The 14,482-nt window shown below is 29.1% G+C and overlaps 1 protein-coding gene across 1 annotated transcript in view; it reads right to left on the bottom strand.

Moving 5' to 3' along the window:
• LOC100203026 (uncharacterized) overlaps nucleotides 1-14,482 on the bottom strand; it is a 43,613-nt gene continuing 29,131 nt past the window's right edge. The window contains exons 10-15 of the mRNA XM_065793230.1: nucleotides 9,911-10,036; nucleotides 5,374-5,457; nucleotides 5,176-5,233; nucleotides 4,829-5,043; nucleotides 4,445-4,656; nucleotides 1-443 (exon numbers count right to left, since the gene is read on the bottom strand). Coding sequence (XP_065649302.1) covers nucleotides 251-443; nucleotides 4,445-4,656; nucleotides 4,829-5,043; nucleotides 5,176-5,233; nucleotides 5,374-5,457; nucleotides 9,911-10,036 — 888 coding nt within the window. The 3' untranslated portion in view covers nucleotides 1-250. The remainder of the gene's footprint in view (nucleotides 444-4,444; nucleotides 4,657-4,828; nucleotides 5,044-5,175; nucleotides 5,234-5,373; nucleotides 5,458-9,910; nucleotides 10,037-14,482) is intronic.

Raw genomic sequence — 14,482 nt, 5'->3', positions numbered from 1 at the left:
ATTAAATTTTATTTTATTTTAACTTTTTCGTTTTTATTCAAGTTAAATAAAAACAAACAATTTATGAAACTTTTGTAATAATTTTAATACTATATATTTAACCAAAAAATACAAAATAATAATTAAATTATCATTGCTTGTAGGCGGAGACTCTTTTTAAGACCACTAGCTAGAAGAATTGCGTTAGAAAAAGCAAAACCGAAAAAAATTACTATTGCGTGTGTTCAACAATTTTTTTTATAAAAAGAATTTATTTTGTTTTTCGGCAATATTTTAGCACGTAATAAAATACTACTCGAAGGAAAAAAGTCAAAAATATTATAAAACCTATTGTTTGTGGAATATTTAAAGGAATGGGATCTATGTAAGATAGCAATTCTGGACCAGTAATATTAGTTCGGTTGTTGTAGAAGCATTCACGGTATTCAGAATTTGTAGTGCACCTGAAAAAACAAACAGCAACAAGGTAAGCAAACAAGTATAAATACTATACAGGTCTGTTGGAACAAAATTATATTAGGGGGGGAGGGGGAATGCCCCTGCTCCCCCCTTCCCTCCCCGGTTGCTACAGGCCTGCTATATATGATATATGTATACAGTTGCCCTAAAATATTTATACCTATGCATGTTTTCACAAAATATTTCATAGTTTTTTCAATTTTTCCAAATAAATTTAAATATATTGAAGTTTTTTCAGTTAAAACCTGTTTAACTCGCTACAGGATGATGCATAATTACAAAATTATGCATAATTTTAATTTCAGTGGTCAATAATTTTAAATATTTCTAACTATCCGTAAAAATTCTTCAAGTTTTGAAAATAAAAAACGTTTGTTACTTTTTGTTTAAAAATTATCAAAAATGATTTGCTGCATCAGGCACTTGACAGCCTTCGGTACTTGTGCCCATGTCACACAAGTAAATAAAAAAAAGTATAGTAAGGTACTTGTGCACTAAAGTTATACAAGTAGCATACATATGTCACACAAGTAGCATATTGTAAAAATATATTAAAAGACATGCTTTTATGCTTCTCTTTTAGCGATTTAAACATTTATCCAGACAATTTTTAAACATGACGTTAACCGAGGTTGCGTCAACTACTGTTTGCAGTGGGGTATTCGACTGAAACACAACACTGTTTGTAAAGAATTTCTCTCTCTGCATACAGTCCAGTACAGTCTTTGATTATGACCTCGAATAATGTACTTTGATAATGATGGGCGACTAAGTGGTACGTGGAAGTTTATTTAGTCAATTATTTTGCATGTATTTAAAAATCTGGATTAAATCATCATCTTTTTCTTCTCTCTTCGAGTATTGCGAGGCCTAACATGGCTTTTTTTTGCTCAGGGGTTTTATGTTTAATAGAATAAATTATTTTGGTAGCACGATTTTTGACTTTCTCCAGCGCGTCTAAGCTGTTGGTATTGTGACCGCATGGATGGCATATTCGAGGTGAGGTCAAACATACGTGGTGTACAACTCTTTTCACAGTGGTAAACTACGACTACGAAATTTTTTTTAGCTTCCCGAACAATCTGTTTGCTTTTGGAGCAGCTGTCGTAATTAGCTTTGAGCTTTGAGTTTAAGGTCTTCCGAAACTAAAACTCTCAGGTCTTTGAGTTTCGATACCCTCTTGAACATTTGTGTTATATTTAAATGCATCCAATTGTCCAGCACATTACCTTTTGTAAACGAAGTCTAAAAAAATGGATGTAAGTGGAGTTGGAAAACGCTGCTGCACACCTTTAAAGTAGCTGTGGATGGACGCTATCGGTACCCATCAATTTATTCTCGTCCATAGTTTTGAGTCTCTTCTGTATTTCGTTTTATAAACTGCGTCTTTGTTGTACATGTCACTTCTGTGCGTGGTTCGAAATCTGGCATTGGACCAGGCGGAGCAATTACAAAAAGAGACTAAAAGTCATTTAAAATTCGACATATTTCCATATACTCAGCTGTTTTTCCTCTTCCCGTCCTCTAAAACTCGTATTCGATCTTTGACATTCTGCATTATATTTATGTAGGTGTGAATTTGAGTTATGCTTTGAGGATTGAAAGATTCGAAATCTAGAACTACTATTTTAACCTTTTTATTGACCTGTTTACATGATTCAGTTCTTTTTGAAGGATTTCATGTGTAATGCGCCCAGCGGCTCGGTGGTTTGCCCATAGTGTACTTTTTTTCTACGATTGTCTTTTTAACTTTCTGTGTTACCCGTGGGTTGGGGATTTTTTTTTTAAATTCTTAGGATCATGGTGACAAGTGGCGTCCCTCAAGGATTCTTGCATTACTGCTATTGGTGTTCTTCATCAATGACTTACAGACTGCAATTAAAGCTATTATTAAATTATACGCCGATGATGGCAAGATTATATGAGTTATTGATGCCAATCAAATTTCCTTTGATTATAAAAAACTGCAAGCGGACATCGAAAGCGCTGTAAACTGGTCGCACAAATGTTTTGTGAGTTTTAACTTTGAGAAGTGCAAAGTAATGCCATTTAGTTGTCAGAAAAACTAATTAATAAAACCATGACTGACATTGATGGTCGGGTTAGGCATTGATGGTCGGGTTGGCAATTAAATGTTTGGTTGTATCAGGAAGATATTTTAATTTCGGAGCTTTTCAGCTAGGGAAAAACTGTTTATTAAACCACATCTAGCTTTTTGTGCGCAAGCCTCGTCACCCCTTCTCAAACCAGGAATTGCTCTTGTCCAACAACAAGCGCAATATTGTTCAATATTGTTCAGTTTATTCTACAACTAACGGGTGATACGGAAGTTATCGGACAAATCCTAATTTCATTATTTGAGCATAATAATTAGTTTTTGTGGTTTTATGCGTAAGCATAAACGTTCTATAAAATATAAACTTTATTATTTGAAACACAATTATTTAAAATGAGGTTAAATGCAGCTGAACGAGAATCTTTTCGAAAGCGACTAAAAATGTTTTTTGTAAATAAACCTAATATAAAAATAAATTAATCGTAAATCATTTTGAAAAGGAAGGATTTGCTCAAAGTACAATATATGATAACCTAAAAAGACTTGAAACTGTTCAATCGTTTTCTAATAGAAAGCACCCTGGTCGTCCAACATCCTGGACTAGAGAAAAGAAAGCCAAATTAACGAGACTTGTCAACAATCGAAAAGGGGTCAGTCAGAGAAAAATAGGTATTAAATTCGGTGTAAATCAATTGACAATCGGTCGTCAGTTAAAAAAAATTAATATTAAATATAGAAAATGTGAAAAGACTCCAAAATACACTATAGAACAACAAATAAAGGCAAAGAAAAGAAGCAGGAAACTAGTTAACCAACTCTATAACTCTATAACACAAAATCGCTTCTAGTCATCGATGACGAAAAATACTTTTGTTTTGCAGGGGACAACATGCCTGGAAATTCTGGATACTACACAAACAAAAAAAAGACATGCCCAGAAAGTGTTTGTTTTATAGAAAAAGAGAAATTTCCAAAAAAATTAATAATGTGGATAGCCATATCTAACCGTGGTATGTCCGAGCCATTGTTTCGCACTTCCAAGGCTGTAGCGATCAATTTATCAATCTATATTAATGAATGTTTAGAAAAACGACTTCTTCCATTTATTCACAAGTATCATGGAGACTTTAACTATTTATTTTGGCCAGATTTAGCAAGTTCTCATTATTCTAAAGATTCTCTAATTTGGATGGACCAATATGTCTATTACATTGATAAAGAATCCAATCCCCCAAATGTGCCTCAAGCACGACCAATTGAAAATTTTTGGGGACATTTGGCACAGAAGGTTTACGAGGGAGATTGGCAAGCTTCAACAGAGCAAGTTTTGATTGATTGCATTAAACTAAAACTACAAGAAATTGATTTAAACTTTTTACAGTCGCATATGAAAGGTGTCAGAGCAAAATTGAGATCAATTGCAGATGGTGGTGTTTTTTCATATAAAAAATAATATATTTTTATTAAGAGATAAATGCTTTATTTAAAAAAAATATAATAGTAGTTTGTTTTTTTATTTATAAATAAGTTTTTGACGTTTTTATTTTGTCCGATAACTTCCGCATCACCCATTACATCCCTACTTTTTTTACGCTTCCTCAAACTCAGCATAAAATTAAAAAAAATGACCTTTTTTAAAAACCGTGTTGCAAGCCGTTGGAGGTTTAGAGGCGCAAATATTTATAAAATGTTTGACATACATGATAAACATTTTATATATATTATATAAATATTTTATTATCATTTTATAAAGAACATTTGCAAAAACTTGTGAAAATCTGTGTGCGTGTGTGTGTTTGTGTGTGTGTGTGTATGTGTGTGTGTGTGTGTGTGTGTGTGTGTGTGTGTGTGTGTATGTGTGTGTATGTGTGTGTGTGTGTATGAAACAAGAAATATAGTTAATATAAATATAGTTTAAAAGTGTAATACTTGAAAACTTCCTGTGCGTATTCAAACTCCATTCTTATAAAAACATTGTAAAAGTAGGTGTAAACAGAAATATATCGAATCCATGAAAGCCATGTAGGCAACTTCTTTGTAAAAAAACCTGCCAGCGGTTGTCCACCAATGCCAATTATAACAAAAAAAAGAATACATTTATGAAGGCTTTTAACGCTGCCACCAATGATAAGCCCCACAGACTGCAAAAATATTAAAATATAGCAGTAACAGTAAATAAATAAAAAAATATTAAACCTTGGTAACAGTAAATAAATAAAAAATATTAAACCATAGTAACTGTAAATAAATAAAAATCGTTGAAGCAATTGTTGAAGGTTCTTTTCTTAAGATTTTTTATGTAACCTCATATACCTGAGAAACAGCTGTCATTAAAAATACATTTAGTAGGCCGAGCAAGAAAATTGGGGAACGATTCAGTCCAATCACCCAGTATGTTATTGTGTATATCATTAATTGAGGTACAACAAGAATAGATAAATCAACTGTATTTTTTACAGTGTAAAATGCAGATAAATGATACATTCCTGCTGCCCTTTCTTTTGCAATCACTTTATTCTCAAAAGGAACTAAACACAAGTAAAAAAAAAATTATTGTCATTTTTATGATTATTCGTTAGTAAAAAACTGCTATTTATTTAATATCAATAGAAATACAGTTTTTGATTAGTAAAAATGAGTTAAAAAAAAAAAACACTTACATGAAAATATAGTTCCAAATGCCACCTCAATGAACAAATAAGTCATCACAAAAAAAATCTAAAAAAATTACAAAAAAGTCATAAATACTATGATTCCAATAATTTAAAGTACAACAAACAACTGACATGTAACAAAAAGTCAATAGAACTGTTAATAGGATTATAAAAATAAAAAATTCATGATTACAAACTTTATACCGATCCTTCACGATCAACACTAGAATCTGCATCATAAGGTGTATTAAACCACAATAGTCCAATAATTATGCAAGCTAGAATTGCCTGAAAAATGTAAACATAAAATCATTGTAAAAATTTTTATATATATCTATAATATTATAATATTTATAATATAATAAATTACTATTAATCAACCCTTATAAAAACTTGTATTAGCAATTCATATATGACTGCAATAATGCATTTATTGCAGTCATACATGTCTGTAATCAATGCAAACATGTCTGCAATAAATGCATACATGTCATGGCCTATTTCTGAAAACAGTCTTCAATATCTTGAATTTTCTCTAAAAAAAAAAAGTCCTTTAGAAAAAACATGCCCTCCGGCCCCCCTGGCGTCATCGACCCTGCATGGCTGCAATAAATGCATACATGTATGCAATAAATGAATACATGTTTGCAGTAAATGTATTATAAGATCAATTCTGCAACAATTTATGTCCTTTAAATGAATAGATATATATACACATATATAAAAGATCAGATGTTTCCTTTTACCTCCGACATTTGCAAGATGAATTTATTTTAATCAACATCAATGCCATAAATATTTGAATATAGCTAGCTGCAGAACTGGCTAGATCAGAGAGGTTAAATCCTCATTTTTGATATTAGAAAAGGTTCCTTGTTTACAAAAACTTATACCATAAAAATATATTTATTGCAATACAAATTGTATTAATAAAATGCAATAACAATACAACAGTTCTTAAAACCATTCAAAAAAATTATAAGATTGCTTAAAGTGGACCATTTGTTACCATTAGTAATAAATCGTTACTTCTGAGTTTATTTATAAGTAACCAATAGAAGTTTGTTATTTTGAAGCTGTTTGATATTTTGAAGCTGTATTTCGAAGATAAATAATATCCGGGTCAAAATATTTTTCATACCTTACTTCTTAGTAAGCATCTTTTATAAATCTTTATTACTTTATTATTTTGTTTTTATTTTGTTATAATTTTATATTTATATATTTATTTTGTTACTAAAAAGGAAAAACAATAGTTCAAATTTTTATTATCAATGAATTAGAAGGTTGTAATGTACTAACCAAAAAAACTGGTTATTTTGTAATGTAAAAACAATTTGTAATGTTTACAACTGTAATGCTTCTTTTTTCTTCATAAATTATTTTTTTATCATCATTGATACTTTTCACAACAATAATACTATTGCATCATCACCAAAAATTAAATACCATTTAATTTTGGATTATTATATAGTAACAGATTATTTTATTAACAGTAAACACCTCTAATATGACAACAGTAAAAACTTATGACAACAGTAAAAACTTATGAAAACAGTAAAATCTTATGACAACAGTAAAAACTTATGACATCAGTAAAAACTTATGACAACAGTAAAAACTTATGACAACAGTAAAAACTTATGATAACAGAAAAAACTTATGACAACAGTAAAAACTTATGACAACAGTAAAAACTTATGACAACAGTAAAAACTTATGACAACAGTAAAAACTTATGACAACAGTAAAAACTTATGACAACAATAAAAACTTATTATAACAGTAAAAACTTATGATAACAGCAAAAACTTTTTAAAATTTCAATTTATTAAAATTAACTTTAAATTTTTATTATTATTATGTAAACTTCCCATTCATTTTTTAGGATATTTATAATTTAATTGATTTAAGTTTCTTTTTTACAAATTAAGAGAAGTGTTTGAAAAATGTGGAAATTCAATCTTCTTAAAAGTTAGAAAAACTTTTGCATGGATTGGTCTCTTTTTATCTCACTCATTAAATAAGAATTATTTCTAAGAAGAGTTGAATTAAAAACAATTAATTTTACTACTTCAACTAAAAAGAAATTAATTCTATGACAAATGAATAGTGAACACAATCATATTAAAAACTAAAAATACAAAATTAAACTTTTTTTTAAAAAAAAAAACAAATAACAAATTTTAAGAAAACAACATACACATTCTAAAAGCACCCCCCCATGTTTGTCTAATTGATGCACTTAATAAAGGTCTCTACACCTTTTCATGATGTTATTGAGAACTCGAAAGTTGTAATTAAGAAATGTAAGATGAAATTTAGAAGATGAAAGTTGTAATTGAGAAACGTAAAATGTAATCAACAACCTGCCTTGACAGTTGTTGTTCTGACACTAATATTAAACTGTCTTCATATTTTTGTTCTGATAAATTATTATATTACTTTTGTTTTGATCCGCAGTCAATTTTTTTGGTTTAAAATCACCTCTTCCGATAAAATTTGAATGTCTGCTGCAAACCCAATTGAAAGCTAGCTTACATTTGACTCTAAATTTTGCCCCAGAGTCACTAAATTGTCATTTTGCTCAACACATTCAGCAGCTCTTCTTCTGTCATTTGGTGAAGATAAAACATAATGCTTTCTTTTAACTTGTTCGTTTGTGTGTATTTCATTTCGACAAATTAGACACGTTGGTTCTGGTTGTTCCAGAAGCAGATGTAAGCAATTTGGAGGAATAAATGCTGACACGGATTCAATTTAACAGCAGACTTTTGGGTCATAGTGTATTGACAAATAACACAACAATCTTTCAATTCCATTACTATTACTGGTGCATACAAATGCTTAATTTGATATTATTAACTTATTCAAATTCATGTTTCAGAAAACCTTTTATAATGACCTATGAGCTTACATCGCGAATTCGCAATTGAAAATTATGAATTCTCATTTACATATTACAATTTTTTAATTACATGTTGTGTTTCTTAATTACATATTTCAATTTCATAATTATAACTTACATGTTCTCAATTACATATTAAAAAGATATAGTTTTCTGATGAAAACAAAACTTCCGGTTCATAGAAATTATTTTTTATGTCTCAGAATACTTCCGTGCTTTTAATATTTGCACCATTGGCTTCAAATAAGCACCATTTTCCTTGATTATTGTAATTATTATAAAAGTAATTTTTCTCTCTTTGCACAGATGTTTAATTTTTTGAGTTCAATTTTCCTTTTTTTTTCTTTTTGTTTGCCTAGTTTGTTTTTAATCTAGAACTAGAAATGTGGTCGTTACACTTTTTTCAGGTCTTCCTCAGATTGAGCTTTTGAGTAATGCTATTCATGTTTATTATGCACTTATTTCTTCTTTGCATAGTACTTTATCATAACACTCTTCAAATTTTATCTGAATCTTTTCGGGTTGTTTGTCTTAAGAAGTGATTACACTTTTACCTGCATAAATAGAAAGTTTTTTTGTTTGTTTATTAGTTCCTACTGATTGCAAAGATCTATATTTCTCTGTAAAAAAAACAACCTTAAAGCTGTATTCTAAAGTTTTATGAGCAGAGTTATTTAACATTATTTTTTTACTATTTTTCTTTTTTTTCTTTCTTATTATTGCTTACTAAGTCACTATTTAAAATTCTTTAAAGTTTTAATTTCATATTCTAATTTTCTATTCAAATTATGTCTGTGCATTCATCAACCTACTTGAAAAACAACCAACATGAAAATCGTAACATAGCAACAACTTCTTTGCAATTATCACCTGTATAAAAAAATAATGGGTTTTAATAGCATATCGCTTGTGTTAAATTAAGGGAGGTAAATAAAAAAAACTTTTAATGTTATTTACCTCCCCAAGATTGAGAAGGCCACTGTGAAGTGGTCTTCTCAACCTCTGTACTTAATTGACTTTAAAACCTCTCAACTCTTTAACCCAAAGAAATAATTTGAGTACAATACTACTAGAGACATGGTGGGGATCAAACTCAGAATTTCTTGCTTATGAAGCAAGGCTTTACCACTACACTACTACCACATGTTTTTCAAAATTCCTTTAGCACAAGTGAATACAGCATTAATACTTGAACTAGACTTCATTAACATGTGCAGCAGTAGAATAGTTGTAGGACTTTTAGCTTTTAATCAAAAGGTTTAAGATCAAACCTCCCGATATACCTCCTGAAGTACGGCACAAGTAATAAGCCAATAATGTAATTATCAAAATTGTAGATATGTAGCTTTTTTGACAATATTATGATTACTGTCTAGAACTGTAAGTGTTTAGCCAAAAATCTTTTTGAGCAGAATTTCAAAAACAAAAAAACAAAAACTGTCTTTTTTATTACAAAACGATATCATTTTTTCTTTCTATATGATGATTACTATTACCAGCATTAAAAAAAACTTCACAAAAGTTGTTTTCTTTCAAGAGAAGTTACAACTGTATTTAACTGTATTTAATTGTACATTTAACCTCTGTTATTCTTATAAAGGTTGGGATCATAAAAAAGACAATCAGGAGTTGCAATGAAGATAGTGTTGGTGTACCCAAATAACTCTAATTATGTATTTATTTCTTCATTTTTTAAATTACTATTAACTCTAGTTTACACTTTTAAGTAAACAAGATACTTTCTTATTGTCTAGTTGTTTTAAACTACATATCTTACCCTGCATAGATAAAAGCAAAGGTTAAATTTAAAAAAAAAACAACCTAAGAACTAACCTGTGTAAAGTAAACTGCATTAAAAATATCTCCTTTTGATTGAACAAATGATCGATTCCACAAAGCCAATACTTGAGTCTGGTATGAAGTTGGCCATTTATTTCTAACGATTTCAATTTGTGAATACTATTTTTAAAAAGAACTAAATTTTAAAGGCATATCTACTAATAAAAATTTTTAAAGAACATAATAAACATAACCTCAAAGTGGAAAACAAATAACTTAAATATGTAGAATAGAGGTGGGAATTTTTTTTTCAAGTGATGGTCTTATAAGTATTGGTGGAGTAGTTATCTAAAACTCACAAAAATAAAAATAAAAACTACATAAATGCAAAAAACCCTCTGCGCAAATCCATATTAAAGTATTGTCAAAAGTTTGAAAATTTGCTTAAATAACTTATATTGTTTAACTATTATATATTTGTATATGTTTAAATATAAACTGTATTTTAGATGTATAAGATATCAGATAATAATTTAATTGGACTAATTGATCGCCCTTCCAAATGTTTATAGCCAAGAAATTGTATATATGGAATTTTGATTTATGTAAGTCAAAATAAATATTAGAAAGATATTGTTTCCTTTTAGAATCGGATAATATTCCTAGATCAAGAGATGCTATGAAAAAATCTCAATTGAAGTTTGTCAATTATGGAATAAAATGACGATATCATGTTTTACGAAAAACATGATATCTGTGCAAAGATAAGTAAAGTCTACTATTCAAAATTATAAATTTGTTATTAAATCAACAAAAAGTAAAAATAAGAAAACAAGTATTAAGTATAAGTAGAAAGGCAACTCTGTTTCTATTAATAACATTATAGACAATATTATTTTGGAATTTAATTTATTAAATAATATTCCATTGTAATATCTGACACCACTGCAGTAAATACAAGTTCTAAAAAAAAGTAATTACGCATTTGACAAAAATTGTTTCGGGTTTAGTGCATCATCCTTGCCAACCTGATTCTTAAGCATTTTATGAACTCAAAGTTTGATTCCTTATCAACATGGTCTAATATTAATTACTGACTCATTAATGAGTTATTTAATAACTAACATGATTTAATTGAAAAATAAAAGCTTAACAACTCAGTTATTAAAAGTAAAAAATATGTCAGGAATGATTATACGAAGTTGAATTTGTTATGTAAAAAAAACAAGTCTTATTAAGACACAATGAATTTACTTGCGATTCATCTTTCTAAACCAGAGCCTATTTCAAATGCACGATGGAATTTAAGAGAAATCTATTGCTTGAAATGTATGCTTTTGACAAAAAAAGAATCAATAGTAGAGACAAGCAATTTTATTGTAGATCACTAGGGCAGGCCATGGTTCTCTTGCAGAAGAAATGTTGACGATATGACGAAGTTAAAATTGCTATTAACTGGTAATTGCCTTGAGTGTTTGGAAAGACACTATGATATTTGAAATGATTATCCATTAGACATTGATTGCATAAATGAAGTGTGCAAAAGATCTCTTGCGAAAGTTAAATTATTTCTTCAAAGAAACATCATGAACTTAGAGGTCAAATTTCTGAGACACTTTAATAAACATTGATTTGCCTGTGTGTTATTATAATAAAATATTTAGTGTTTGAACTATATTTACTTCCACGACGCAATTTTCAAGTTACATAGATTTTGTGCGTAGTTTGTAAGCATGGAGGCGACTCTAGACAACTTGCTTTTTTGGGGGGCCATTTTTCAAATTTAGGGGTCCTTTTTCAAATATTTGGATTTTTTTTTCAGTAATAGGGTAAAGGAAGGTATGTTCGTGATAAATTAACTAGATGTGTAATTACAAAGTCAATTTCAGTAATTTTACTTAATTACTTTAATTGTTTGATGTACATAGAGTAAAGTTACTAGAATCTATGCAGTTTTGGGATTTTAAGTCCTTTGATAAGTTTTTATAAAAGCTCAAAAGTCATTGAGAAAAGTTAGGTAATTTTGTGATATGATATTTAATTTCGTGATAGTGGTTAGGTAATTTCGTGAATACACAATAATATTTAAATTTTTCTTTATTAATTAAGTATAACATCTGGTATAATATAACAAAAAATATCAACACTTGTTTTGAATTCATAACTATTCAATCAGACTTTAAGTTCATAAAATATAAATATAGTCAGGCTTATAAGTTAACAAAATTATAATAATACTTTCATTACTTTATATTTATATATAAAAAAAATATACTTTTAACATAGGTAGCTTAGAAAATAAAATAACAGACCTACAAAAAACTCTTAATATAATAACTATAATATTAACCATACTTATATCTGATTAACTTATTTTTCTAAATCACATTCTTGTTGACAACATGTATCACACATAAATACTTCACCAATGTCCTCATATGTTTGACAACTCTCATGATATGCCACTTTTTTTAAATGCATTTTCTATATTTTTTTTAGAAAAGCTTTTAATAAATGCTGGATTCAATATTGTATGAAAAGTTGTCCGATTTGGTTTTTCTCCAGGATTTTCCCTCATAAAGTCATTTAAGCTAGTGGCCCAGTTTGACTTAAGTGGCTTGTATATTCCTACATCTAGTGGTTGTAATAAATGACTAGTATGAGCTGGAAATGTAAATAAATATATTTCATTTTCTTTTGCAAGATTCGTATAGAGAAAGATATTATTATCATTTAACTATATAGTTATATCGTGCTTAAAACAATTTTTAATGTCATTATATTTAATAAAAGAAACATGATTAAAAATGTAAATTCATTTGAGGTGAAAACGTTAAGAAAATGTGTAACTGCGATAAGGAATCATAAGTTATAGGAAGTTAATAAAAAAACAAAAGTTTTACCATTAAATCAAGCATCTTTTCTAGTTTAATATTTAATAAAAATAATTTACTTACCTTAAAACACAAGTCTGGAAATAAAAATGTTGGACAAGTACTCCAAACAAATGTGCTGAACGCACGTTAAATAATGCTAAAGAATGTACAAACTGATAGTAAACAATTGACGTATCACACGCACCCAACGACTATTTGTGAATCGACAGTAGTACCCCGGGGTACCATTTGACGCAATTTCGATGTTTTTGACTAATAGGTATGTTCGCTACAAATGCCGAGCGAAATATCACGAAATTACATATATCACGAACATACCTTCCTTTACCCTACATCTAGTATTGTGTTCATAATATATTCTTATAAAACAGAACAAATATAATTGTACTAAATAAAACAGAACAAATATAATTGTTAATAAGAAATCAAGCTAGTTTATAAATCCTCATAATCGAGTGGTTTTTTACTCTTTATTTTTTGTCCACGACTTGATACTTGTATTATTTGTTTTTCATTAATCTCATCTGGGATATTTTTTGTTTTTGCTATTATTTTTTAATACACCATCATCTCTGCATTATCTCAAGTCCTGTGTGGAGCAAATATAGTATACAATCTTCTAAGATGAATTTGATTTTGACAGAGAACATGTCTGTTGTGATTTAATTTACTTCAAATAATCTAGGGGCTACGAGCTTTATTACTTTACCTCTAAGACTCCATTCGTGAGTTATTTCGTTTTGAATTGCCACATTTTGCCCTTGCTTGAAAAAGTATGGTGCTAAAGTACAAATCTTTTTATTATGGTAGTTTTTTGATTGAATTCTTTCTTTAACAATGTCTCTAGATCTTTTATATGGTTTCTTGTTTTGATTTTGAAATCTAGGTAGATTATCTCTTAGTTATCTTCCATGTAGTAGTTCCGCTGGAGACAATCCACATTTTATCGGAGTATTGGGCAATATTAAAATACCTTCGAAAATTTCTTCGTTTGACATGTGGCACTTTTTTATCATAAGTTTAACTGATTTGACAGTGGCTTCAGCTAAGCCATTTGATCTTAGGTAGTGCGGACTACTTGTTATATGCCTAAATTGCCATATTTTAAAAAATTGATGAAACAATTTTGAAGCATATTGTGTACCATTATCTGAAACCAATTTTTCCGGGACACCATTTTCAGAAAATGATTCTTTACATACTAATATTACATTTAACAAATTGGTATTTAAAAGCAGAAAACTCCGGCCACAAGTTATAATAATCAACAATAATTAAGTAATTTTTATAAACTTTCTGAAACAAATTCATTCCAACCATTTGCCATGGTCGCATTGGAACGTTGTAAGTTAACAGAGGTTCTTTTGGTTTTAATGGAAGATAATTCATGCATGCTTAGCACTTTTTGATTAACTGTTCAACTGGGTCATTTAAACCTGGCCAGAAAACTGCCTGACGTGCACAACGTTTGCACTTTTCCATTCTTAAATGACCTTCCCATACCCATACTGATTTTAAACTTAAATGATCTTGCAAAGGTTAAGCTAGCTTAGCGAGTAATGGATTAAATTTTGAAAGCTGTTGAGCCATACATAGGAAACTAAGCAAACCTGTAATATTTGTTGGTCTAGAGAAATTTTGTATTGCATCAACTTTTTTGCTCAGAGGTTTCACAACCTCTGCTGAAATTTTATGTCCTAAAAATTCCACTTCACTTTGATTAAATATG

This window comes from Hydra vulgaris, chromosome 03 (genome assembly GCF_038396675.1).
Source record: "Hydra vulgaris chromosome 03, alternate assembly HydraT2T_AEP".
Taxonomy (NCBI): Eukaryota; Metazoa; Cnidaria; class Hydrozoa; order Anthoathecata; family Hydridae; genus Hydra; species Hydra vulgaris.
The sequence above is the reverse complement of the archived record's forward strand: the minus strand, read 5'-3'. Positions and strand labels throughout refer to the sequence as shown.